We start from the raw sequence: 27,861 nt of genomic DNA on the forward strand, positions 1-27,861 counted from the left end.
CCGAGGGTGCTGGATGCATAAAGGGTCATGTCGCCGACCTTCCCTGCACCGATGGGTCGCAGCTGGGAGGCGGGCGTGGCTCAAAGGCCGCACGTGCCTCTGACTACAGCCCGGCTCCAAGTTCACTTCCACGCCGGGGCTCCGCACCCCAGCCGGGCTAGATAGGCCAGAGACGCACGGCGACGGCTGGGCCGCCGGTGAGATCCCCGCAAGCCCTGCAGAGGCGGCGGTCCCTCTCCGCCCGACGGCCGCGCCCGCACCGGGGCCCGCGCCCATTGGCCGGCTGGCGATCGCTGGGCGGGCCGAGGCGGACCTCGCGGCCAGGTGAGGCGCCCCGCCCCTCGAGAGCTCCAGGTGCAGCGGTGGGGACAGCAGGGTCCGAGCCCGGGGCCCGGGACGGGGCTGGGGCGCCATGGCCGAGTCCCAGCTGAGCTGCCTGGACGAGGCGCACGTGAACGAGAGGGTGACCGAGGCGCATGCCGTCTTCTACTACTGCGAGAGGCGGCGGGCCGCGCTGGAGGCTCTGCTGGGTGAAGGCGAGCAGGCCTACCGCGAACGGGTCAAGAAGGAGCGGCTGCGGGACTTCCTCTCCAGCCAGGAACGCCAGGCCCTCTGCGCCGCCTGGAGCCCCTACGAGGAAGCTGTCTCCAACGCCCGTGCCAAGGCCAAGGCCCCGGCCGAGCCCGGTGAGTCCCTGGCCTACTGGCCAGACCGCTCGGACACCGAAGTGCCCCCGCTGGACCTGGGATGGACCGACTCCAGCTTCTACCGCGGTGTGAGCCGAGTCACGCTCTTCACCCACCCGCCCAAAGAAGAGAAGGCGCCGCACCTGAAGCAGGTAGTCAGGCAGATGATCCAGCAGGCCCAGAAGGTAGGTCTCCGCCCCTATCCTGCACCAGTGGGACCCCACCCCCCACCCCCAACTCCCCTGCCTGGTCTCACTTGCAGGCCACTCTCATCATCCTGTGGGAAATGGACCCCAGCTCGTCCTCACCTTGTGGAGCTGTGGTGAGACCTTGTGAGAGACGGATGTGAACGTTTGTGGTAAAGCACTGGTCTTTCTTACTACAGTGTCCAATGCGCTAGCCTTGTGTGTTGGTACACCTCTGTCACATCCGTCTTCCTTGGACAGTATGACGGTTATGAGGCCCTGTGCTAAACGAGCCACTCAAAGGTCTTGATCATGACCTATGACCATGGATTTATTTACAAGGTGTATCCTCAGCCGTTTCCCTATTTGATCTTAACAACCTCATGAAGTAGGTGGTTGGAAATGACCTCCCTTACCCTCCGTGCCAGGTGAGCTTTTCTTGGGAGCCTCTCTCCCCAAAACAACCTGGCTTTCCCATTATCATCCTCTCCCAGGTTTGGTACTAGAGCCCAAGCAGGCTCAAATGAATGAGGAAAGCTATTTTGAGCTCTAGCGGTGGCTTGGCCCAGTGTTGGGTGCTCCCACAAGGCACTGGTCTCAGCCGCTCAGGAAGAGGCTCCTACTTAGCCCATCTGCTCTGCCTGGGTGTTGAAAGAAGATGTTTCCAAGGAGCCTGGTTAGAATACCAGTTGGACAGCTGGCTGTGGGATAGGTGAAAGACTAATCTTTTCCTCTGTGCCCTTGGGTACTTGGGTAGTTTCCAGGTAAAATGTGGGCTATTGCATTAAATCTGAACTTCAAATAGGTCTTCAGTGTTAGTTTATCCCAAATACTGCATGGGGCGCGTTGATGCTAAAAGTTACTTTCCACTTAGCTAAATTCAGATTTAAGGAGACATCTATTGTTTTACCTTCTAAACACTAAGAAGTGATAGACATACTTTGATCACACGTATTTATTGTGTTTGGGGTGTCCTGGCACATTTGAATGTCAAAGGACATCTTTGGAGAGTCTGTTCTCTCCTGCTACCATATATGTGGGTTCTAGAAGTTGAATGCTGGTATTCAGGGTTGAGGGCAAGCATCCTCCACCCCCTAGGCATTTAGCCAACCCGCCACTGGGATTTATTAAGCAATGCCAACAGCCTTTGCTGCCCAGATCAGAATGTAAAACTGGAGGCTTGAGTCCACTGTTCTTACTTAACTTCATGAGTGTAATTACAGCCGTCTTTATCCTGGAGGCCAAACAGAAAAGATGCTAGGAAGGACAGTGAGGGCTGCTTCTTCCTGGGAGGCGTGGCCTAGGCTGTGGGCTAGATGCTTGCCAGAGAAGTGAGCTTTTCATTGTCCTTTCTTCCACCTTCCCTCTAGATAATTGTTCCTTGTCTGACTAAGCTTTCTTTGTGTACTATTCTCTGCTGAAGAAAAAGGCAAGACTGAACACACACACACAAAGAGGAAAAGGAAGTGGATGGCAGTGAACTGTAGCTGGGGTCAAGGGTCAGGACTGATGATGTAATATTCTGTAACATTCACTAAACCTTAATTTATTTAGTGCTTGTGACTTGTCACCCACCGTGTTTTTGATCATCTGCTTTAAGAAATTGACATTTTATGCGCGCGCGTGTGTGTGTGTGTGTGTGTGTGTGTGTGTGTGTGTGTGTAGGTAAGTCACAGGATAACTTGCAGGAATCCATCTCTCCTTTCTCTCAGTGGGAGGTGAGTTGTAGGTTTGGAATGACAGATTAAAAAAAACCTGGGATGGGCAGTCTCTCAGTGGAGTACTGAGCAGGAAATGAGAGACTTCTTTCCCTTCAAGATGCAAAGCAGTTTGATAGTTGGAGCTAAGCCTTGAAGAAGGCGACACTGAGGCCCAGAGCAAAGATAGCACTTAGGCTGTCAAATTTGGCAGCAAACCTTCACTGCCTAAGCCCTGTCTCATGCTCTGGGTAAGACAGATGTTTTTCTTATATTTGGAGGAAAAAAAAAAAAACCAACAACAACAAGATGCAGGACAGGTAAGTTACTGGGACAGGTAAGTTACTAGGACAGTTAAGTTACTTGCCTAACTTAGTAAACAGCTGAGCCAGAATCCAAACACCGAAGCCCTTGCTCTGAATCACTGCACTACCCTAACCTGCTGTCCTTTGTCATGGTGTGATGGGATTCTGCATGGAGTTTGAATGGATCTAGTATAGTCTACAAGTTGTGGTATCCATCCTGTACTCTGGTTAGAAGGCAGACACCAGGCCCTGTGCCACTGTGCATGACCTGTATGGTGGGGTTTTCCTAACTCTTTAAATAAACATTGAACAGACTATCTTGCCACTGTGAGCCAGTGCTGTATGTGCAGATTGACCTGATGACCGATTTCCAGAGATCTACTGTGTGCCAGGCACTAGCCGTAAAGACCCAAGCTGTGGACTTTGCCCTTCAAGAATTTGCGCAAATGTTGAGGCTTCTGCTAGGAGGAAAAGGGAGTTTCGAGGCTGTCCCTGGGAGGCTGGCTGCCTGTGGCAGGTGGGTTACGGGTTTGGAGGGAAGACTGAGAGAAAACTGGGTGGACAGTCTCTCCCTTACAGACTACTGAGCAGGAAGTGGGACATTTGCTCTTGCTTCCAAATGCAGAGTAGTTTGACTGGAGGGAGCCGAGGACTTTGTGAGGTGTGGTCGGGGTGTGTACAGGTGAGGAAACTGAGGCACAGAGCAGGAAGGAAGTTTGCTTAAAGGTCATTTGTGTAGTTATAGAAAGACCCAGATTGCTCTTTACCCTGCGCTCCAAACACAGCATGTCCTGACCACAGGCTGGCCCTGCCCCTGGCTCATCCAACTGGCAAGTATATTTCCTTGGCAATCAAATCAGATTCTCCTCCCTGTTCACCCTGAGGGAGGGAGTTTCCCTTGTTTCCAGGGAGTGTCTGGCACCCTCAAGGCTGGATTAGACTGAGAGATGATGGTTTGTGTGTTGAGATCTTATGGCTTGGAAGGGTAGGCAGTCCACCTGGGTGCTAGGGATTCTGGGTTTTATTTCATTTAATCCTCAAAATAATCTTATAAGATGCTATTATTTTTGTTCCCAAAAGACAGATAAGAAAGAGGGAGTTGCTGGGACTTGGCCAGGAAAGAGAAAGGGAAACAGAAAAGGAGCCTTAGAGGGGCACTTTGAAAACAATTTTGCCTTTATTTCTAGCACTCTCCATGCAGAAACAGGCGGATTTCTGAGTTGGAGACCAGCCTGGTCTACAGAGTGAGTTCCAGGACAGCCAGAACTACACAGAGAAACCCTGTCTCAACAAAACAAAACAACAAAACACAATTTTGGTTTGGGGAGGAAGGCCCAGGCATGAAACCAGTGAGGGCACCATCAGTATGGTGGTGGTCCCTGTCCATGGGAGAAACACCTCTGAGGGGTTAAGCTTTAGCTACTCTCTGAACCTCTGCAAATGGCAGAAAAACTTTTTTCCCCAAGCTGTGCTGGTTGGTACCCACCTTTCAAAGATCCAGCTGTGTTTGCTTGTGGGGTGGTTTCTGTCGTTTTTCCACCTTGAGAGATCTGCTTATTTTAGTATCATTAATGATTTCCTTTGTCTACTTAAACTCCAAGCCTTTTAGAAACGCTGGCCTGTGCCATGCTAACAAGGAAGACCAGGGCAAGCTGCTGCTGCCGCTTGGGCAGCTTGGACATTCAGAACTCCCAGGGAGTATCCTGCAGCAAGACCCCTTGGAAAACTGGGAAGCCAGAGTAAGAGAAACAAACAACCTTAATCCACTGGGCTGGCCACCTGGAGGGCCTCGCATCCCTTTGATCATGGAGGTCTCCTGCGTCTAAACATGCATTAGTGGAAAAGAGGTGGAGGAGACATGCCCTTGCTTTTAAGCAGTAATAGTCTACTAATCCATCCTTATAATTCAGTATGACAAATGCTTGAGAGGAGGTGTGGCAGGAGAGACACTAGTCCCACCCCTAAGCCAGGTTAGCAAAGGCTCTTTGAAGCTGTCCGAACATCCAATCTAGCCAGAAGGGTGAGGTGGCACCAAGCCTGTGCCTGTCCTTATGACCAGTGGCATCCATTTGACTCCTGACTCCTGTATTCCCAGGTCCCACATTCTAAATGCACCAGCTTCCCCATTTCTCCATGAACTGCTTGATTTCCTTGGTACTGTAAGGCAGGCATTATTCTCATGTCACAGAGGAACCCTGAGGTACAAAAGAATGAAGTAGACAAAAGCCGAGGAGAACAGGAAAGAGGCTCCAGGCTTCAAAGCACAAGGCATGCTAGATAAAGCTGCTTTGGCCAGACAGGTGTTGGTAGGCAAGGGTGAACAGCTGGAATCCAGTGCCCAAGGAATATAGCAAAGTCTTGGAGTCACCAATTTATGTCACCAAGAGATCTGGTTTTTCAAGTGACAGGCTTATCTTCTCTCATGACCTTCAGTCTCCAGCCACATTCAGCAAAAGGTACCAAGTTGAGTGCCTTCTCTGCCCAGGGGTCTACAGTTCACACATACTGTCCCCTGTCTCAGCTCCTCCGCCCTTCCACAAGTGAATATTCTACATGGGCGTTGTCTCAAACACATGTGGGCAGTTCTGGGGTCCTTGTCCCATGAGGGCTGATGGGGAGTGGCCCTGCTGCAGTTCCAGCCCTAGCTCCACAGCCCTCTGGCTCTTGCCCTGGCTTGTCCCAGCTTCCCCTGAAATCTCTAGGCACGTTGGCTGTGGAGTTTTAAGTCTGTCTTTGTGCTCAGTCATTGTTTTGGGGAGCTGGGATCTCTGAGTAATGTTGCCCCAACTTCCATGACGGTGATAGAAGCCAGGCTTTAGAGTTGAAGGGTCTTCTGTCTTGATCCAGCCATCCTCTTAGGAGCTGGGCTCCTTTGGACAAATCTCTTCCCACTTGAGTCTGCTAACCAATAAAATAGATGGGACAATGTCTAGGTTTTTAGATACTTTAGAAAAGGGGGAGTTGTCTGTGGAAGCTAAGCTTACCAGCAGCAGAAATGGTTATTGTCCTGATAAACAGCTGCTTCTTTCTGTGAGCAGGAGAGGGGAGCTGCACCGAGAGTTTTGAGACTCAGGGCCCGAGGCTCTGGGGAGATACATTTTCTGTTTCTGTATAGAAAGTCAGCACCTGCTACTCTGTCCCCCCTTTAGTGTATCCGTTAGCCTTGCTTTGGAGGAGGGAGAGGGAGTTGGCTGTGGCACCCAAACCCTTACGCTGGAATCCCTTTGGACTCTGAGTAGAGAGTAATGAGACAGAAAAGCATGGAAACTCCTACCCACCCACCCCCCTCCTGAACTGGGAAGTGACAGCGTTCTTGACGATAGTCCCTGGAAAGGCCTGACTACCAGAATGGGCTCAGCCAGAGTCTAGCAACAATCCCCAGACCTTTTGACTACAGAGACCCACAGCTTCTTGGGAGAGGAGTCCCCAACCAGGAGGGAACTAGACTGCTAAGCTGATTGTAGCTTGGTCCATTTATCTCTTTGGGGAGAGGAAGGGAGAGTAGCCTCTTAGAAATCTTACACTGTGAGTTCCCTTATACTAGTCTCAGGATACAACATAGGAAATGGAGTTTTGGAAGCATATTCATGATCTCTGGGATTCCTGGTTGTAAAGCAGGATCTTTTGGACAGAGATCTCAGATGACCTAAGCCATCACCAGAGAAAGGAATATTCTGCTGGAAGCCAGGATTGGGAGAATCCTCTTCTTTGCTCACTCTCACTGTCTCTCTTACTTGCTTGTCTGGGGCAAATTATTTAACTTAGCTGGGCCTCTATTTCTACATCTGTAAGATGGGCATGATTTTTGCTACTGTGTTTACAAGATTTGCTAAGAATCACCAAGGACTGTGTCTTGAAAAGAGTGAGTGATACAGGCAGACAAAAGGATTTCTGTGAGGGCAAGGTTAAAACTGTTGAGAAAGGAGAGGGCCTGTTTCTTTTAACTAATCCTGAGGTTCACGGGACATATGAAGTTCTAAGACCGAAATCCTACCCAGATGTGTCCTTGGGCAAGTGTACGTTATTCTTGGGAATTGTACTTTGGAACCATCTTTTCTTCCCTCTGAAACTTCTAGAAACATTCAAAATGTATTTGTTATCAGTATGCTTTGCCAGTCTGATCCTGGAGGCTTGTAAACTAGCTTTGGAGACAGACAAGTCCATGACTGTTAGCTGCCTGATCTGGGCTGAGTCAGGGAGAGAAGACAGTGTTGGGGCAGGTAACACAGGCATAGGGGTGTGCATAGACTCTCCATATTGTCTTCTTTGAGGTCATAGCCCCTGGTCTTGTGGTTTCCCTAAAAGGCAAGGACCCTTTTAGGAATTCCCATACTAACACCCCTCCCCCTCCATGTTCTCAGCCCTCAGGATGCTGCCTCCTTTTGGCTGGCTGCTGGCCAGCCCTTCCTCCCTCAGAGCATACAAAGCAGAGCCAGTTCTGAGGCTAGCTGCCAGTGTGAGCTGGGAGAAAGCAGGGAAGAGAACAGAGGTCTTGCAGGGCTGACTGCCTGGCCTGGCTCCTGGCACTGACTAGCACACCCTAGGTACCCCCTGCCCCAACTCCCCAGGTACACTGAGTAGCCAGCCTTACTTAGAGCTCTGGCTTTCTCCAGATTTCCCTTTCCTTCTCTGAACTCCATGGAGTCTGCACTTGCTAATGATCCCAGAAATCTTAGCCCTGGAAGAGAGCCGATGGCTTTCTAATGATTAGTGTCTCTGGCCCAGCTTCCCAAATGATCTGTACTCTCAGCCTGGATACTGTGTGTTGGCTGGTCATCATTGTGCTGGGCACGTGGGAGGCTCTGGATAAGTCAGTCTGGATAAGTCAGCCTGTCTCTCCCTCCCTCCCTCTCTCTCTCTCTCTCTCTCTCTCTCTCTCTTTCATAGTGAGTCAAGGGGTGGGTGGTGGGTCAGAAGTAGAGACCAGAGAGACCAGGTCACTTCCTTTCTGTGGCTCCTGGAGGGCAGAGTGGGAAAGACCTTAGCTTCTCCTCCCAAGGGGTTTTCAGACTGTCCAGAGAATCCCCCGTTGGCACCACCACTCCGTGTCTTATTATGCGCTAGCTACCAGAAATTGACAGCTGAATCAAATGTGAACCTTGCCTAGGTCTAATGGGCGAAGCCAAAAGAAAATGCATTTCAGTACAGTGAGGAATGGGATTTGGTATTGATAGCTATTATTTACTGGGTACTTAAGCTAGATATTTAGTTTTTGTAAAGCTGAAGATCCAACCCAGGGCTGTGTGTGTGCTGGGAACATGCTTTACTCACCAAACTTCATCTCCAGCCCAACAGCCCTTTTAGACTGTGTAATACCAGTCCAGCAATGTACTGCTTTATAGACAAGGGAACCGAGGGGCAGAGAGGATGAGGTCACACTGCTCATCAGTAGAGGCTGGATGGTAGCTGAGATGAGCCTGAGACTAGGCTTGCCTGTGTCTGCTGAGGTCCCAATGAGCCAAGGCTCACTGAGGGCTAACTCAGCTGTTTGTGCAGGGCAGGTTAATCAGTGGGTGGGCTGTGTGTAAGGCTGAAGGCTTTGAGCACTGAGTTAACAGCTCCCCTCCTCCAAGTATATGGCCTGACTGCCCTCACCTGCCAGCCCCTCCCTAGTCTACCTCTTACTCCAGTCAGGCACCTCCCTTTGCATACACCCCACCTCTCTGGGGAAGCCCTCCCAAGACCATCTCACCTGACAATGGCCTCAGATTACTCCTGCTGCTTCTCAGAACCTTCCAGGCAAGCTGCCAACCTGTTGACCCACTCTGGCAGGTCCATCAGGAAACATCTAGTCAGGCATTTCTTGAGATGTGCCTCACTCTGAGTGCCTTGCTCTCAGTGCCTTGCATAGAGCCTGGGGTGCAAGGATATAACCCAGCCTAGCGGATGATCCAAAAACTCGTTTGTGTATCTTCATTGGATTTTTTTTTTTTTTAGTAGCTGATTTATCTTCCTAATTATGTTTGGCTTTAAGCTAATGTTAAAATGAGCTTGCATTAGATCATTTTCACTAATTAACACCAACTTAGTGCAGGGGAAGTCATCCCAGAAGCATGCCTTGGGGCAGAGAAAAGCTGGCCTAGGATCTTAAGCAGGATTGCTGCACTCACACCCCAGCAGGTCACGTGTGCTTCATGGTGGCTGAATGAGTTGATCTTGCTCATGTGGGTATGTATGTCCTCTTTCTCTGGAGAGCCAGCTTGGGTCAGGTCTCCCTGGTATGTCTCCTTCATTCAGCCTGTGTCAGTACAGATGTCATAGGGTTAGAGGAGTAGAAACTGAGTCCCAGCATGCAGCAGTGAGCTCCACCCTGCAGGAGCACAGACAGGCCTCTGAGCTGAGGCTGAGGAGTCTGGAGTAGAAGTGGCCTGCCTGGGCACAGTTGGCTTCCTGTGTCTGCCAGTGTAACCAGGGAGCCTCCTGTTTAATGATGTCTAATTAGTGAGCCCAAAACATTGTAACATAGCTCCAGACAGCTGGGAAGCTGAGACTGACAAAGCTCAGAAGTCCCACTGGTGGGGTGGCAGCAGCCTGGCAGCCACACAGGGAACAGGACATTGTTGAAAGCCTGGCTTTGGTTCTGCCTTCTTGGTGGGTAGAATTGAGGCCCAAACCACATCATCCACTCCAGAGGGAATCCCCTGTGTGGAGATCCCTTGCTTAGCACGTTTGCTCATGGAAACACTAGCATGGGCCTAACAGGCATAGGCCTGGGAAGACATGCATCCAAAGGAGGTCACAGACTGCACTGGGGACTAGGGACAGAGAATGATCCTGGAACAGCCTCTGTAAGGACAAAACAGGGACCTGGATGGAGCAGGTCTAGCACAACAGGAACAGAGTGCTGATAGCCTGAGTTGAGGTGTAAGGTCCCTAGCCTGCTCAAGTGTTTGGAGAACAGACTCATCTCTGTGAACTTATTGTTGGGAGTAGGGATGAGGGTAAGAAGAACAAGCCAGCTTTGGGTCCAGGAAATGTGGAATACCTTCAGCCAGTCTGAGGGACTGTGGCTTGCCTCTGTAGTCAGTTGGGAGCCACGGAGTAGTTGGGTCTAGATAGGGTGTACTTGGGTTGTGTTATGAGATCCATATTTAGGAAGGGAGAATGACCAAGACAGGATAAGCTAGTATCCAGTTAGTCAATGCTGAGAACTTTGTGTGTTAGATCCCATCAAAGAGGAAGGGTGGAGGGAGGCTGTCGGGGGAAGATACCATATGCAATTCTGTCCAGATAGTATTGCATTTCTTTTTTAAGGACCATGAAATAGCCACATTTTCCAGATGGATGTCAGAGAAATTAAGCAACTTGTCTCTATCTCACAGCCAATATGGACGTCCCAATTCCAAAGTCTATTTTCCCTACTGTACTTTTGGACTGTGGGGATTTAGGCCAGGGTGGAATGAAACAAAAGAGGTTGTGGTTCAGATTGGGGAGTGTTCTTGTGTGAGGTCCTGCAGCCTGAATCCCTTCTTTCTGGGGCTATCTTGGTCTGCTTTACCACCTTTATACCTGGCTGCCCTAGGTTACATAAACTGGAAACTTAAAGTGTCAGAAGTACTCCTCATTCACATGGCGCCTTTTGCAATGTTAGTGACAAAGAACGTGCTCACCATGTACCCAGAGTGCTTTCCACTCGAGGAGAATCATTTCCATACTCTGGAAGTTTCTTAACTGTGCTGTGAGCTCTACAGGCTGTGGCCATGCACACACTCATGTACATATACCACACACATACCAGAAGAGCCCTGTGAAGATGTGCCCTTCCCCTTTAACAATGAGTAAATGGCCCAAAGCCACACAGCAGAAAGGTTTCCTGCCTTGGGGTTATATGGTCTCTTCTAAACACCAGCATTCACTCAAGGTGATCTGCCCACTTTACACTCAGACCACCTAGGGGAGGGTAGGTGTGCTGATCTGATGTATTTTCTGGGACCCGGGTATCATAATCTTTGTGTCATGGAATCCACATTCTGAAAGCACACTCTTCCATCCCCTCCCATCTTTGGTGTGGCTCCCAATGATTCTTTACAGGCTAAAAGCTGATAATTCTGAGTGCTGCCCAGTAAACCTTGACTTCTTGAGGGATAGCACAGAACGGGATTCCGCAGTCAAAGGTGTTTGAGTACAGGCTATTTGATCAGACCCAGCTAGCATGGCCCTCGGCAGTGGGAAGGGAAGGGCTGCTCTCTGAACCCTAATAAACCAACCTCCCACCCCATGTAGAATAACCAGACTGGTGGCTATTCTGGGAGGCAGCAGCTGGACCTGTTTGCCCAGGTTCTGCCCGTCTTAACCAGAAGGCTAAAGGTGTGGGGAGTTAGCCTGATAGCAAGTGAATTTAATGAGGCCTCATAACTGCACAGGTGATCTTGAAATTTCAGCCATGCCCTTATCCAAACTCACAGTAGCCCTGCAAGGTGGGCATGTGGGCTGAAAGTTGGGCCCCAGGCTCAGACAGGGGCAAAGCACCCCTGGCTCTTTTCTCTTCCTCCACCAAGAGAAGTGGCTTTCACCACCATACATCTGAGGTCAGCAGGCTGGTTGGCTTTCCCTCTGCAGAGGAATGGTGAAGATTGTGATCTTACAGGTACCTGCATCTGTGCCCACCCACGGAGCCTTTAGTTCCACATCACGTGAGCTGAGCTGGGGAAGCTTGTGGGGAGAATTGTGTTAACTGTCTCCACCTACAGTCTCCATTGGCATCCTGGTTTTGTATTCCCTCGGGTGGCCTAGGGTTCTGTAGCTTGTTATGTCCATATTGCCTGTGGTAACAACTGATGCAGAAAAACCCTGAGCTTTTGAGTCCCAGTTGTCCTAGGACCCTTCTGGATGACTTGAACATTAGAACTAGGGTAATTGCTATCTGAGTCTCTCCTGACTCTCAGAGAGTCTTGAGGTTGAAATATTTCTGAACGTAGGGAGCCAAATACAATGGCACCCTGCATGTGGACAGGGTCAGGCGGCTTTGTGGGGGCTGGCATGCAGATGCTCTGTACTCCCTGACCTTGCATGCTGTCTTAGAGAAAAGGCTGCCTTCTGGAGTTGCACAAAGGCACTTGCTGTGTGTGCTGGGGAAGGCCCTGCCTCCTGGCCTGGTTTCCTTGATGTAGGAGCTCTCCCCCTTGGATAAATATTGTTCTCAGTCAGGGCTGGCTGCTCCTTCAGGATCTTTGGTAAGCAGAGTGAAAACAGAGCCACCAGGCTTGTGAACGATTGCTGAGGCTGTAATATCATTCTCTCTGCCCCTGAGGAAGAACTGCAATTCTGCCTTCTAGTAAAACCATCTCACCAAAAATCTTACTCAATATCTTTTCCCTCAGTGCCTTGCCATTAATGAAATAAAGAAGAACACTGAGAAGCTGTAGCCATACACAACAGATACACATATCTCCATTTAGATATGGAGAATAGCCTGTCCCTGAGCTCTTTGCCAAGGGTGGAAATTCTGAAAGGAGTCTGCCGGTGCCTCCTCTCAGAAGCCCACAGTCTGAGAGGGGACAGAGAGAAGACAGACATTACACTGGAGTGTCCAGAGCCTCTGTTGTTTGCTTAGAATGGAGATGGGCGGGAAGCAGAGTGTGGTAACATCCTGAGAGGAGGGACTCAGGAAATTCCTGGAGTTGTAAAAGCTGCATAAATACTTTATCAGGTTATGAAAGGTTCAGGAACAGAAGAGGCTGAGCTGCATGATATTACATACTCAAGGAGACATTTATTTACTTGTTTATAGCTAGAAATACTTGGTCTTCATCTCTGGGGTGATGCTGCTGGTACTGGGTAGACACCAAGGATGCTGTTGAATCCCCTAAAGTGCCACAACAGCTCTAGCGGTCACTAGTGCAACAGAGAAGTCCAGGGTTAGGGTTATTGTAGGTCACTCTGAATGGCCTGAAACAAATTGCCCCACTGGTGGGCCCTGCTGATGCCAAGACTCTTAAAAAATTTGAACCCTTTGAGGGTCATGGGACCAACTGGCTTATCAACCTTGTTTTAGGCTACGAAAGGAATCAGAGGGCAGAGGGGACAAAAGGGACCAGCCACAAAGCTCTTCCAGAAGTTAAACAAGAGACAGGGATTCTTGTTTAACTTCAGGGTGATAGTATTCATAGGAACAGCAAGAGGAGAGGGTTCATGGAGCACCGTGAGGGTGAGGAGGTGAGGACCTCAGTGAGGAGGAAAAGCCAAGACTCTGCCTTTGTCTGTGACTGGAAGGATGTTGAATTTGTAAGTGCCCGTGGAGCAGGCTAGGGGATATGTCCCAGCAGCCATCAGCTCTCTGTGTGTGAACATCTGTCAGAGCCTTCTGTAGCCTGGGTCATCTAAACATACGGGGGCTGCAGAGCAAGTCAGAGTCCTCCTCATCTCTGTTCTCTGATGGCAATTAAGGAAAGAAGCTAGAAAGCGAGAGGAGTCATTAAAGTTGAATGGCAGATAGAAGGGCATCCTAGGGCTCCCTAACACCCTCCTCCCACTCCCCCACCCCTGCTGCCTGGGCAGGCTTTCAAAGGAGGAGATGATGAGCTATGGAAACACCCCATGAGGAGTCCTGCAGCATCAGAGCCTCCTTGCCAGTATGCCTGCGACAGCTTCTAAACAACTGCCAGCTCGAATTAACCTCTCTCTCTGCTGCGTCGCGCCTCAGTAGGTAACCAGGTGAAGGATACTGGATGCAGAGCCAGCCAGAAGGGGCCGTGATTTTTCTCTCCTGACCAAATCTCTTTCCCTGGATTATGATTCTCTTGTAAATATTTTCTTTTATTTTAAAATTGCATTTATTTATTTGTCTATTTTGTCAACCTCCATCTTCACCAGAAGCCTTGAAGTTAGACTTGGCGTGGAGAATCATGGGAACATTCAGTGCTGCAGCGGAGGGGTGGGAGTTGGTTTTCCGGGGCCTGATGCTGAGAATAAATGTCAAGCAGGGGCCCTCTGAGACCAGAGCGCAGGGTAATTATCACCCCTCCACAACTAGATTGCAAGAGTCAGTACACAATTGATTTTTTTCCCTACTCCAGATATTTCATTGTTTAATTGGTAGTGACACAGATGGCTGACTCTCACCAGGGTGTCTCAGACCCAGTCTCCTGCAAGCTAGTCCTCAGGACTGTCTGTCTTTCACAGTCTCAGGTGGCAGCCAGCACAAGTCTTAATGTTCTTGCTTGCTTTTTCAGTTATGAAAAAAGTAAAAGTGGGTATCCAAGGCAGCCCTGGGTGACATGAAATGACTCTGAGGTGGACACTGGGGACAATTTAGGAATGAGAGAGGGCAGTGGACCGTGGTCTCAGCACTGGCATGAGAAGGTAGTGGTTAGTCATGGCAGGGATGTGGAGGTCAACCGTTCTCTCTGTCCACCTTTACGTGGGTTCTGGGGTTCAAACTCAGGTCATCAAGATTGTATCCACTCTCTGTAGGACCATGTACCTCCTCCGCAAACGCCACCCTGCCTTTCCCATACATACATACACTGGACTGTGTCAGCCCCGCTGGAGGACTTGGGCATCTGTTTGGTTTGATTGATTGGCCTCGTATGCAAAAGAACTGACATATTCCATAGTTCACAGTACACTACTATCATCAGTCCACCAAAGGCCTTCTCCCATTTCCCTTCCTCACTTCTTCCGCATCCCTCTCTCCTGTGCTCAGTGTAAGTCCTTGGACATGTTTTAATCAATAGTTCTTTCAAGAACTGTCTGGAAAGATGGCTCAGCTGTTAAGAGTGCCTGCTGTTATTGCAGAAGACTTGAGTTCTGTTCCCAGCACTCACATCAGGCAATTCACAAGCAAAGAAGTCTTAGAAAAGAGCTCATTCATTGCTTCAGTCAGCTATGGAGCACCCTACCCTATGCCTCTTTCCTTACCTTGCCTCCCAGAGAAAGACATTGAAATTGTTGCCAATTCTTCGATTCCCATGGGGAGCTGCAGAGCATGTCTGTTTCCCTCTTCCTTTATAGACCTGAGCGGAGATCTAAGAGGTTGCCTGGGTGCTTGGCCTGGTGTGGTTCTACTGTCTCATAACACACACTTGAGTTTAGACAGTTCTCCCACCACACCTAGCTCATGTTGTGCTATTCCTTAGAGCTCCACCATATCTGTAATTCTATTCATTCTGCATTCTGTTTGTATCTCTTCTTTCTGTTAGTCTCCCTAGATATTGGTCTGACCTTAGTCCTTTCTAAGAATAGGCTTTTTGATTTGGTGTTTCTAGGATATCATGCAGCAGTGAAATGTGGTCTTAGGTCAGACGTCCTTGCTTCTTGCTTTGTTGTATACTAGCTGCATGACCTTGGGCTCAGTCTTAGCTCCTGTGTGTTTACTTTCCTCAAGTGTGGAATGGGAATGATAGTCCTTCCCAATAGAGTGGTTGTGAAGAATCAGAAAAGTTCCCCAAAGTGCATGAGCACTCAGGAAGTATTTTAGGACGTGTTCTCCCTCATCCTCAGCCTGCATTAGTCAGGGTTTTCCAGAGAAACAGAATCAGCACTCTGTGTGTGTGTGTGTGTGTGTGTGTGTGTCTGTCTGTCTGTCTGTCTGTCTGTCTTTCTGTCTGTCTGTGTATGCGTGTGACTATGCTGACAATGCTTATCCTGCCTGGTTTCTTGCCTCCACCTTCCAAGTGCTAGTATTACAGACATGCACCACCACACCTGGCTACAGAGGTGACTTTTTAGACAAAAGTCTGAAGCCTCAGGGTAACCAAGGAGGCTAGAGAGCTAGGGGAGAGTTGTAGTACGAGTTCAGAGGCATGAGGCTTGCAGATTTTTTTCCTGTTCAGGAGAAGTCAGTCTTGTCTATGAAGGCCTTGGACTGATTGGAGAACACACACACACACACACACACACACACACACACACACACACTAGAAGATAGTCTGCCTATTTGAAGCCCAAAATATACCTTCATAGAAACATCCAGAATGGTATTACACTAAATATCTGGACTCTGTGGCCCAGCCAGGTTAATGTAAAATTAAGGACCATGGTGCTTTGTAGTGTCTCTGCTGAAGCTGTGCCTTTTGTCAGAAACTTTCACATTGTGGGTTCCTCACAACAAGGAAGGCACATTCTCTCAGCTCAGCTGGGGTGCTCCTTGCCAGGAGCCCAGCCAAGTTCCCTACTTAGTCCTCACCCTGTCCTTCCCTAGGACATCCTAGTCACTGTAATGCTTCTCTTCTTCTTGCCTGGTCTAAGTAGTGTTGCCTATCTCTCTCCCTGCATATCACATGTCACTTGTGTAACTCGTAAGGCCTTTATCTGTTCACCTTGTACCTTAGTTACTTTGTATAAGTGGCTTATCATCCTCGTGGCAATTGTAACTTATCTGTCTTTAGATCCTCACTGTGCCTATGGGGGCCCAGTCATCATCCTGTGGATGTTGATGATTGGCAAATGAAAGAGCTAGGGAGAGCAATAAGTGATATTGTAGAAAGTGGGGGAATAGGGAGACTCAGAGCCTGGACTCGTGGTAAAACATAGTGTGATGATGTTGACGTGCATGACAGAGTTGTAGGTGATAGAAGGCCAGCATCGCTCCAAATGTTAACGTGTGCATTGAGTCATCAACACACTGAGGTAGGGATTAGCTTCATTTTCCTGCCAGAGTTAGCCTGGCTGAAGAGTCAGTATTTAAAACTACTGTTGATTGAGGACTGACTATGTACTAGGGTGTGTAGCATCTCTCGTCCCTTATCTCCAGTTCTAACGGCAAATGTATGAAGTACAGGGAATCTCCACTTTGCAGATAAGGAAGCAGGCTTACTGAGGTCTAGTGTCTTGCCCAAGATCGTATAAGTAGAAATGGCGGGTCTACAGTGTTAGGAGCCCACAAGAAAAACCTTAGGACTGGGACAGGGGATGGTTTGTGTACAAAAATGGAAGCAGCTCAAATTAGAAAACTAGGTCTTCCCTAGGGCAAAAAAATGCCTCTGCTTCTAAGGGGACCAAGCAAGGCTGCTTTTTGTATGCGAGGGTTCCTGAGCACTGTTCTTAATTTGATGATGAACGGTTAGGGCTGGGAGGAATGCTGAACATCAGAGGTCAGAGGTCAGGGGTACCCGGCCAACTCTGCCAGCGTCGGGACTGGAGATGTACAGCAGATGAGAGATAGAGTGCCCAGGCCTGCTGTTCACGCAGATCTGTGGCTGATGGACCCCTTGCATCTCTGCCATAGCATCTCCTCACATCTGCTTTTTCTCTGGAGCAGCAGGGGCCGCTCTTTCCAGCCTCTCAGTCCTCTTCTGATAGGGCTTTTCGGAAATTTCCATGATAAGGCTGGGGTTTATCCAGAATGAAATACATGCAGCAGAACCTGCACCCCCAGGCCCTTCACCTGAATTCAGTATGGTCTAAGTGTGGGTAGAATTTTGAAGAATCTAGGAGTGATGGCAGGTAGGGGTTTTGACTCTTGGCCATCAGTTGTCCCAAAGCAAAGTGGTCCTCTCTGGGCAGGTATGTCTCAGAACATGTGTCAGTCATAACGTCTCAGTAGCACCTTCTCCCTCCAGGTCATTGCTGTGGTCATGGATCTCTTCACTGATGGAGATATATTCCAAGACATTGTGGATGCTGCCTCTAAGCGCCGGGTCCCTGTATACATCATCCTGGATGAGGGTGGAGTGAAATTCTTTTTGGAGATGTGTCAGGGCCTAGAGCTTGCAGACTTCCGCATTCGGGTGAGTTCACCACTGGTACAGGTTGTGGGCCTTCCTCCTGCCTCCTCCCAAGCTCAGGGGCTCAGACTGAAGTTCAGAATCCCAATATTTTTCCTTTTATGTGAAGCCAAGACTCAGGAACTTATAACTGCCTACTTATATATCCTAAATGTTGTCCTAGAGCTGCTGAGGCAGTAGGAGGCAGCGGTGACCCAGCCCTGGGGTGGTCAGTCTGTAGAACCACTGACTTCACTGTCAGGATCAACACAAGGCTGTAGCTAGCTCTCTGGTGGGGAGCTTTAAGCAAGAACTTTCTTGTTCAAAGTAAAACAAGTAAAGGTAGAGCAAGCACAGAATTTTGGAAAGACTCGGGCAGCAGTAACGATCTATGGACCTTTCCCAAAGCTAGGCCTTGTTACAGAGCCTCACAGTCTCCCCAAACAGGGCAATATGTCTTTCTTCTCTTCTCAACAGAACATCCGTGTCCGCTCTGTGACAGGAGTTGGGTTCTACATGCCCATGGGGAAGATCAAGGGGACTCTCTCATCAAAGTTCCTGATGGTTGATGGGGACAAAGTAGCCACCGGATCTTACAGGTATGTTGGGCCAGGTCAGGGGAGGGCCCAGGGGACCTGTATTCATGGTAATTGTTCAGGAATGAGCTAGCCTGGAGCTTCCATGGTATGTGTTTTCAGAGGCATTGTCTGTGTTCTGATCGCAAATAGCCTCCTGCCCAGTTCCTTTCCTCAGAATTTCTGTTGACTGATTAGTTATTCCAGATAGAAGATCAACTCTTCCTAGGCATTAAGCATTGCCAGCTTGTCATGGTCCTCTGGCAGCCAGTTATACTTTGAGGCTGGTTTTTGAGTGGAATAAGCAGGAAGTAGAAGGGACAAGAACTAGGAAAGAGATGTAAGATATTGTCTTAGTTACTTTTCTATTCCTGTGACCAAACATCGTGACCAAGGTGACGTAAAAGAAAGCTTTAGTTTGAGGGGTCATGGATCCAGAGGGTTAGAGTTCATGATCATGGCAGGGAGCATGGCAATAGACAAGCCAGCATGGTGCTGGAGCTTGCATCTTATCCACACACACGTGGCAAAGGGGGCTAACAGGGAATGACATGGGTTTTTGAGACTTGAAAGTCCATCCACAGTGGTGGCACACCTCCTACAAGAACCCACAGTCCTAATCCTTCCCAGACAGTTCTACCAACTGGGGACTAAGCATTCAAACGGATGAGGCTATGGGGACTGTCTTCATTCCCACTGCTACAGATGTGGCACAGAGAGATGACTCCAGAATTTGAATAGAAAAGCAAAAAGGTACCAGGTGCATAAGAACCTGTATCTGAGTCATGTCTTTCCTCTGAAAAAGTGAAAATCAAGGTGAGTTTTGAGCATACTGTAGCAATGAGTAAATGACCTGAATCCTCTTCTGCAGTTAAAGTATGAGTTTCGCAGGCAGTGTGCACTCTGGGAAGGATACGCAGACTAGCAATGGTGCGGTTTAGTTCCTATGCATATGTCTGCATCAGGTGTTTAGCTGGCTATTTCATTTGCGCCTCAAAGTCTTGAGTTAAGAACTTGCTATCTCCCTGTGGCATGTTCTACCTTAGGTCCTATAAGCCGCATTGTACCGAACAGGGTAGATGTGGATCCAGGTCTGACTTCTCAAGCCCCATGGCAAGGAAAGGAAAGGAGAATCTGGCCTGGTGAAAGGAGAGTAGACCAGTGTGAGGCACCTTTCTCCAGACATCAGGCAGTGTGCCTGCCCATAAGGCAGGCTGAGGCCGGGCAGTGGGGGTGTTGAAGGAGATACTAGTAGGACACTGGAGAGGTCTGGGCCTAGCCAAGTCTGCTTTTCTATCCCCAGCTTTACCTGGAGCTCCTCCTACGTGGACAGGAATCTCCTCTTGCTCCTGACTGGACAGAACGTGGAGCCCTTTGACATAGAGTTCCGGGAGCTGTATGCCATCTCTGAGGAGGTGAACTTGTACAAGCACCTGGGCCTGGCAGGCAGGATTGGCCTCACCTACTCCTCCACTGTAGCTCGAAAGCTTATCAACCCCAAGTATGCGTTAGTGGCAGGCACCCGCTGTCCTCCAGGAGAGATGATGCGCTGGGCGGCCCGGCAGCAGCGGGAAGCTGGTGGCAACCCAGAGGGGCAGGAGGAGGACAGTGGCGGTGGTGAGTCTGCCCGGCGTCTGGAGAGCTTTCTCAATGACCTGGTTACAGTAGAGCAGGTATTGCCCACAGTGGAGCCGATCCCCCCAAGATTGCTGAGACCTAAAGATGGCAGGACGGTCTCTCACGCACACACAGACCTGAGGCACAAATCCCGAGAGGCACACCCACAGAATGGCAAGGGAGAAGCTGTCAATGGAGAAGCCACCCCTGCCAAGGAGGGCAAACGCTTCAGCAGCAGGCTCTTCAGCCGGCGAGTGAAGAGGCCTGCAACGCCCAGCAACATGGCCAGCTCCCCCTCCACTGAGACTTTTGCTGATGTGGAGTTTCCTCTGGGAAAGAGGCACAATGAGGGTTCCAGTGCCAACATATCAGGTGAGCTCCTGGCCGCACACATGGCCTCCGAGCTACAGGGTACGGTTTCCTGGCAGGAAGCAGGAAGGTGCTCCTGGGTCAGAAGAAACTCCATTCCTGGTCTGTCTCTGATCATTGAACCTGGTGACCCTGGGCAGGTCACTGTAGGTCACAGTTTCAGACTCCTGGTCTCAGGGGAAAGGGTGATGTGTGGCTTGCTTAGCGTTGAGCACAGCAGTGGGCATGGGTTGGCCTTCGAGGACTCTTAACCCTCCATGGTTTCAGATCACCTTCCTAGGAACTCAGAAAAAAAAAGGAAGTGTGACAAGTTTTTCTGTTATAAACAAACAGAGTCTAAGGCTCTTTCTGGCCACCCTGTTCCTTGCTGTCATCAGGATCTGGCCAAAACAGACATACCCCACCTTTACCTGGTCCCACTGATACCCTGACCCAGCTTTCCAGTGTCTGTGGTAATATTTAGAACTGGTTTTCCCCATGTCAGTTTGGAAAGTAGATTTGCCCTTTGGGAGAGATTGGTGATGTGGTGATAGCTTTTCTAACCATTTCTCTGGGATCTCCTTGAAACCCTGTCTTTTTTCTCTTTCTCCGGAACAGTCTCCGTTATGATCTTTCAGGGTTCTGGTGGTGACATCAGACAGAGCAGGTCTGGGGTCTCCTCCCCCACCGAAGTGTCTGAGCAGTGAGGCAGGCCAGGTTATGCACAGGCACTTTCGAGATGCACTGAGTCGAGATGCAGGTGGAAACTGGGGGAAGCACAGTCAGTGCAGGACGTGGAAATGACTATAAGCCTGATTCAAAGCCAGGCCTGGACCTCTTCCTGTCAAGGAGTGGTTGGTCTCTCATTCCCATTCCCCTTGGGCTTCCCTGGCTCCCCAGCACCAGATGCTGATGTGCTGTGCCTCTTATTTGGAAGGAGGGTTGCCATGGTGAACACCTGGCAAGAAAGAGGAGAGGGAGCCCAACCACAAAGGGGCTGTTTCCCAACTCCTGACTGGAAGTGAGGTGGAAGCTTTCTCTTCCCTTACCCCTCACTCTGAGGTGCTGTTTCCATAGAAACACAAAGCCCATTGTCTTGTCCCTTCTAGCTGCCTCTGGTGTCAGATTCCCCTGCTTAGATGACTTGGGCAGTTAGTGTTTGCCACTGCTGCCTGTCTCTGAGCGTTTGTACATGGTGCTGTGGAGCCAACAAGCAGGACCTCATTCTGCACCCTTGGGAGCGCTGGCTCCAGAGCACCCAGCCCCTTGAGTAGAAAGGCTGGGTAAGAGTGGCTGACACACATAGAAAAGTCTGAAATGTGTCCAGCTTCAGCCTTGGGAAGAACATAGAGGTGGCACCCACCCTCACTACACATACCCTGCTACCTTCATCAAGGCCCTGAAATCCCAGCTCTCTACTAAGACCTCTGGCCCCTGCTTCATCCTTGCTCTAAGCAGAGTTGAGAAGCAGCTTCTCCTCCCAAAGGCCCTTCCTACACCTTCTCTGCCCTCCAAGCCCTAGGCTGAGGGGCCTCTGGTTCCTTCCTTTAAGGTGGCAGCCGCTGAGCAGCTGACTACACACCTCATAACACAGCATGGGTCCCAGTCCTCAGAGAGCTGGAGCTTGAGTTGGATTGGAACCACTTCAGCTTCCTCTTCAGAGAAGGAATCCATCCAGGGAAGGAATCCCCTTCCCACAGGGAGCATTCACGCTGCGACAGACAGTGGTGGCGTGATCGCTGCCCTCCCCTCTTCCAGACTGTCTCCTCTTCTAGAGGAGGAGGGGTAAGCTGGGGAGGGCTTCTGAGGTCCCTTTAGTTGATGCTGACTGTCCTATCTGTCTCTGCACCCTCTTGTCAGAGAGAACGTGGGTGGATGACAGGGTGGGCGAAAGAGAGAAAGATAGGAAAAGCCGAGAGCTGACAGCCTGTAAAATTGCTTGATAAGAAGTATATAGTTGTCAAACAGCATGCAAATTTTTGCAAACCCAGGTGTGGCCCTGGGGAGAATCTCACAGAATTGCCTCCTTTGGGGCTGGGGGGTGGGGGGTGGGGGGCCATAATCCATAATGGAATCAGCCTGGCAGTTTGAAGACCCAGAGCCCCCTCTAGTGGCTGAAGCTGGGTGTCTTTTACGGTTTTCTTTTTCTGTAACTAAACCTTGCCTCTGCACTGCTATTAGTTGCTGCCTTCCTGGCCACTTGCCGCCTGCACCTACCTATACAGGCTCTCTGGGCAGGCTCTCTGGGGGCAGAGATTTCAAAGTCTCAGGAAGGCATAGCCAGGGGCATCCTTGTTTAAACATCCTGTGAATAGAGTCTGCCCTGCTGAGCTGGGCTCAGAAACTTGCATTTAAAAAAAAAAAACACTATGAAACAGGATTTAGTCAATTAAATCTACCATTCTCTGGATGACATTCACCATATAGGTAAAAACTTAGGGATTGATGGCATCCGGCAAAATGTGGAATGCTGGCAGTGCTGACAGAAAAAAAAGCTTTGGAAACCAAAGCTTTTGTCACAGCTGTTGCCACGAAGATCCAGTTCATCTTTTAACCGATCCTCACTGCCAAGTATTTAAAAATTAAACATTACATTAAATCAGAAGCATAGCACAGGAATGCCAGTATCAAAGAAATTCGAGTAACAAAATAGTGGATTTCAGTGTCTCCAACACATGAATACTCTCACTCTTGTTAGCCTAGAATATGCCGGCTCCAGGGGAAGAAGACCTTTCCTGGTTACACTACATGGTAACTGATACATTCGAAGGTCAGGAAGGACTGAGTGTAGATACCTGCATTTTGAACAAGAGCCTTGGTTTCCCCTACAGAGCTCTCCAGTGCAGGGGTCTTCAGACCGGCACCAACAAACACAGTTAGTTACCGGAGTCTCAGGCAAAGCTCTGCCCTTGGGGGTCTATAGGTTTGAGGAGGGAGTTCCAAGTGCTGTTCTTGAACCTCTAGTGGATCAATTAGAAAATGAACAGTGGTTTTCAAGTGTGAAAGAGACATAGCGAGAGATTCTGTCACTCAGAACTCAGGTGGTTTTTGCAGGCATTTCCCTGATGATGGTGCCCCATGAGCAAGATCCTTACACTCCAGAAGAGCCAATCCCCATGTCCACAGACAGGCTGTGAGGGAAGGGCAGCATAGTCTCTGCTTCCAGGCGCCTCAAAGCAGCTGCAGCTGTCTCCAGAAGGATAGAGATGTTACCATTTCCCTGTGTCTTTAGAGATCGGAAGGCCTGTGATACCAGCTCTGATTTTAGAGTTGTAGCTACAAGGGTTCTGGACTTGGGGACTTCAGGCTTTTCTGTTTTGCCTTTGGGGATAGTGATTTTTGACGTGCTTCCTGGAAATCTGAGTTCTCATCAGGGTGGATTGGCGGGGAGGTGCTTCCAGGGCTGAGGATCTGTGGCTACATTCTTGGGAATATCACTCAAGTGTTGCTTCTGAGGAGCATGGGTCAGTTCAGCTGGTGTGTGGAATCTGTAGTCAGATCTGATTATTCTGGGCCCTATGACCAGCAGAGGGTGCTGGTCACATGGCTGAGGTAAGCTAACTCTGCTCCGGAGATGAAGCAGCTGTTCTGTTCACATATGATTTATTTCATTTTATGTGTATGAGTGTTTTGTCTGCGTGTATATATGTGTACTGCATGCATGCCTGGTGCCTTTATGGTTCAAAAGGAGGCATTGTGTCCCCTGTAACTAGAGTTACAGGTGTTTGTGACCCACCGTATAGTGCTATGAACTGAACTCAGGTCCTCTGAAAGAGCAACAAGTGTTCTTAGCTGCTGAATCGTTTCTCTGACTCAGCTGTGCTGTGCTTCCCAGTTCCTCTGAGGCTGCTTGGGCCTCTGGTCACTCTCTCATTAAGGTGCTAGGTAGGCTTGCACTGTTTGAATTGGTCTGAACTCCAAATATCTAGTCATTCCTACTTGTTTTGAAGCGTTTGCTCTGTGGGACACCATTCTAAATTAAACAGGAAATGGAATGAACGAAAGCTTTTTCTTGTGGTACCCATTACCTGAGAGACCGTCGTCGAAGGCAGGAAGTGTTGTCACGGTTATGCCCAGACAGGGTGCCCAGGGGATGGCTCATTGGTTAAGGAACACTGGAGCAGAGCCGCAAATAGACGCATGGACATCAGGGGAAGAATGTTCCAGATAAAAAGAATGTGAAGCCCTAAAAGCTATAAAAAGAGGGGACTTACTGTCACCACAGTGCTGCCGCCCCTTCTCCTGAGGCCCCGGGCTGTGGCATTCCTAGGCCTCCCTCACGCCCCGCCTGCATGCCTTCTCCCATCCCTGCTGCTCCTCATTCCTCTTCCCAGGCTTCAGGCTGATGATCCTCTTATGTTTTGGGTTAGTTTAGTTTTTTGGTTTGGTTTGTTTGTTTGAGACAGGGTCTCTCTGTGTTGTCCTGGAACTCGCTCTGTAGACCAAGCTAGCCTTGAACTCTGAGATCTACCTGTTTCTGCCTCCCGAGTGCTGGAATTGAAGGTGTTTGCCGCCAGTGCTCAGCTATGCTAATCCTCTTCATAGCTTGGCTTTCTCCCATAAGGCTTCTTTGGGCATTCACTACCCTGCTGACATACTTTATAAAAAGAAATAGTTTGGGTGGTTGGTTTAATTCTTCCACATTATCTGCATGGGTCTGAGGCACCTACCCTTAGCAGTTTCCTAGTTAAATGAACATGGAAGGAATGATGGGACACAAACGATTTTTCCCTCAAGCCTTTTTCTCTGTCAGAGTCATGGCAATGAACCCTGAGGGATATCTTCAGGCTGGCATCCAACCCTAAAAACTAAAGGGTCAGGTCCTGCCAAAGACCAGCTTCTTGGGGAAGGAGCTGGCAGGGCACAGGCTGTTGGTGCTCCTGTGCCTTTGGCACACTCCTGCCCCGTTTCTAGATCCAGAGATTGATATTGCTTATCTGCCTCCAAAATCCTACTGCCTCTGGGGAGGTACTGGGTATCTGCTTACTGGGCCAAAGCAAACAGAAAAAGCCACTGAGGGGAGGAAGTGGGAACTATGCATCCGCTGTTGCAGCAGCAGCAAGGGGCTCCAGGGTGGTAGAATTTAATGACTTTCACAGAGCGATACCAGACACAGACCTCAGCATCACCACAGAAGGCTGCTGGTTTCCTGTTCTACCTCCCCCTGGGCAGTCATATGCCTGAGTCTAGGGGACACCCAGAGGGAGGGGCTCAGGCAGTTCTGCAGGAGCTCCTGAGGTGTGAGGTCACTGTAGCCTCAGTGAGTCAATATCTAGTGGAGCACAGACAGCAGGCCTGGGTAGTGTGGCCTTCGAAAGGCAAGGGGTCTCACAAAAGGCTGAAGCCACCCTGCCTAGCCTAGCCTCTGCCCAGTGCCTCTCCTGCTACTACAACTCACAAGAGGCAGTGTCACCTTAATTAAATTCACAGTTGAAGTGATACAGAAGGTGGTGTGAGTGCCAGGGAGGTTGTCTTTATTGTATAAGGACGAATAGGCAGGAAGTAACACAGTGGCTTCCACCTGGGAAAAGCAGCCAGCAGGCGTTCTGAGGACATGGACTCTGCCTCTAGGGCCAGCCAGAGGTGTCAGGGCTGTATCACAGCTCCCTTCCCCAGAGTTCAGAGCAGGGTTCACTCATGAAAACTGCTGGCACCTTTTCCTAGGATTATGAAGGAGATAGAAAGGCTGGGAGGAGAGAAAGGGGCAGTCTAGAGAAAGACAGCCTTCCCAACCTCAGGGCCTACACTGTTCCATCCTCTCCCTGGGTCACCCCATAGCAGTGTGACCGCCTTGCCCATCAGGGCAGCTGGCCCTCCCCAGGGCCCTTCTATAACTCAGCTACCTGAGTGCCAGACAGACCTGAGACTGGACTGGAAGGCCAGGGTCTGGCTCTGACCAATCAGGAACAGGGCTACTTCTTGCTTCAGCTCTGCAGTAAGGCAAATAGTTCTGGCTCTCATCCTTGCTACCCCTATACCCTCCTGTGAGGATCCCTGTGAGTGCCTTTGATTTCTCTGAGCGCTTTAAGCTGCCTACAACATTTAGCTGCTAGTGACAGGAATCTTTAAGTCATTGGTGGCTGACTCTAGAGTCCCTGTCTTTTTTGGTCAGGAGACACAGATCACTTGATGTCTCCAGTCATGGGATCCTCCGATCATGGTGAGGCCACTGAAGCAAATAGTACCTTTGCTTTCCTGGGCTCCCTGTTGACCTGGAGTCCAGATAAACAGCAGAGAGGTATTAGCCCTGAACACCAAACCCATAGTGTGGCTCAAGGTTGGGATTATTACTAATACCCTTCATGTCTGTGCCCTGTCTCCACAGGTAAAGGAATAACCAAAGCCAGCAACTGTGTGATCTCCTGAGCTGCAGATATTGGTGGGCAGGACCTGCAGATGCCCACCCATCTGGTCCTGTGCTGAGGAGAACGTGGCCTCTTCCTGCACTAGGTCACACATCAGACCCTCAGCAGGCCTCCTACCCTGTAGCCTCCATTCCAGTCCTAGTGCCAGAATTCCAGACAGCAGGATCTGAATCTCATCTCAGCATCTAAACCATCGCATACCTGCAGCAGAACGTGGTGGTCTGACAAGGGATGCCGCTACCTTGTTTACATGAAGTAGAAGCCTGCCTAGAGTCTGCTTCCCTTGTTGCCAACCTGTCCTCCACTGGGCCAGCCCTCCCTACAGGTCCTTGGGTGGGACAAGGGCCATTCTTTCTGCCTTGGTAGAACAATGTCCAAAGCAGCCCAGCCACTTGGCCTTCTCCTTGGACATCTGGTGCTGTGTAATTTTCCATACTCCAGAGGTTGTTGGGAAAAAGAGAAGAAGGTGGGACTCTGAGCCAGTCTTGCTCCAGGTAGAAGATCCAGCTGGAACAGCTGGAATATTGGCCATTATGGCCTTACAAACACTCATTCCTGATAGCTCCTGAACTAGTCTCCTACTGGAATTGGGGTGGGGACACGAATTCTTCTGCCTCCCTCCAGCTAGTGGCAGGATCTGACAGTGCTGGTAAAGAGCCCCTTTCCTTCCTCCACTGTAGCCTGCCTGAGTGCCCTGGGGCTCCCTGGCTGGTGCTGGTGAAAACCAGAGCTTGCAGTGCCTTCCTCTGGGCCTGCTCCTTTCAGTAGGCTTTTGTTTACAGACCCTGTGAGGATGGGAGTGCAGGGGAGGAGCCTGGGCCCTGAGGACAAGAGCGTTTGGGTTCCTCCCAGCCTTCTTCACCCACTAGGGCTTCCTCCATGAAACTTCAGCCAAAGACTAACCTTAGCCTCTTTCAGAATTGCAGGCTGCTCTTAGAAGCCTGAGGTTCCCTAAAACAGGTTGGCTTAATTGCTAGGACAAGCAGCCACCTCCCCTTACAGTGACCTGTCCAGGCTGAGGGAGAGTCAGCATGACATAGAAGACATCATCTGACCCTAGACTCTGGACAACCCTCCTGAACAGGCAGAATGGCAGAGGGGCAGAGGGCCACACAGAAGACTTTCCAGGCCTCCAAACCAAGATCTTGTCCCCTTTCCTTTCTAAAAAGACCTTGGGTACCACTAGTACCGGCGAGGGACAAGGGCATCTGCAGAGGCAGCTGGTGAGAGACAGGGAGGGGGCACTGTGGACTACAGAAGTGGGCAATACGTGGCATCTTGTTCCTGTGTCTGGCCTCCCTGCTGGTGGGGAGGGAGAAGGAAAATAATGGATGGCCTCAGTCCAGAGTCCCCTCTGTCCACCCTGAGGTTAGCCCCACCATGGCTTCCCAAGCCTTTGTGAGGATTAAACACTTCTGGTAAGTGCTTCCTGTTACAA

At 49.9% G+C, this 27,861-nt stretch overlaps 1 protein-coding gene across 2 annotated transcripts; it reads left to right on the plus strand.

The window, feature by feature from the left end:
- Positions 1-349: 349 nt before the first annotated feature.
- Fam83f (family with sequence similarity 83 member F) lies at positions 350-27,861 on the plus strand. Of its 2 annotated transcripts, XM_028790022.1 has the most exons (6): positions 413-871; positions 17,375-17,542; positions 17,996-18,117; positions 19,397-20,082; positions 25,262-25,276; positions 26,390-26,424. In XM_028790022.1, the coding sequence occupies exons 1-6, from the start codon at positions 413-415 to the stop codon at positions 26,422-26,424; spliced, it is 1,485 nt and encodes a 494-aa protein (XP_028645855.1). The 2 variants fall into 2 exon arrangements, with proteins under 2 accessions (XP_028645854.1, XP_028645855.1); XM_028790021.1 differs by lacking the exon at positions 25,262-25,276 and having other exon boundaries at positions 350-871; positions 26,384-27,861.

The sequence above is a fragment of the Grammomys surdaster genome, unplaced genomic scaffold, assembly GCF_004785775.1.
Source record: "Grammomys surdaster isolate TR1022 unplaced genomic scaffold, NIH_TR_1.0 125852, whole genome shotgun sequence".
In the NCBI taxonomy this organism is placed as follows: domain Eukaryota; kingdom Metazoa; phylum Chordata; class Mammalia; order Rodentia; family Muridae; genus Grammomys; species Grammomys surdaster.

Coding starts and splice junctions, on each gene's coding strand:
- Fam83f (XM_028790022.1), top strand. CDS start 413: ATGGCCGAGTCCCAGCTGAGCTGCCTGGACGAGGCGCACGTGAACGAG. Junction 17,543..17,995: donor TTGCAGACTTCCGCATTCGG/GTGAGTTCACCA, acceptor TCTTCTCAACAG/AACATCCGTGTCCGCTCTGT. Junction 18,118..19,396: donor GTAGCCACCGGATCTTACAG/GTATGTTGGGCC, acceptor TTCTATCCCCAG/CTTTACCTGGAGCTCCTCCT.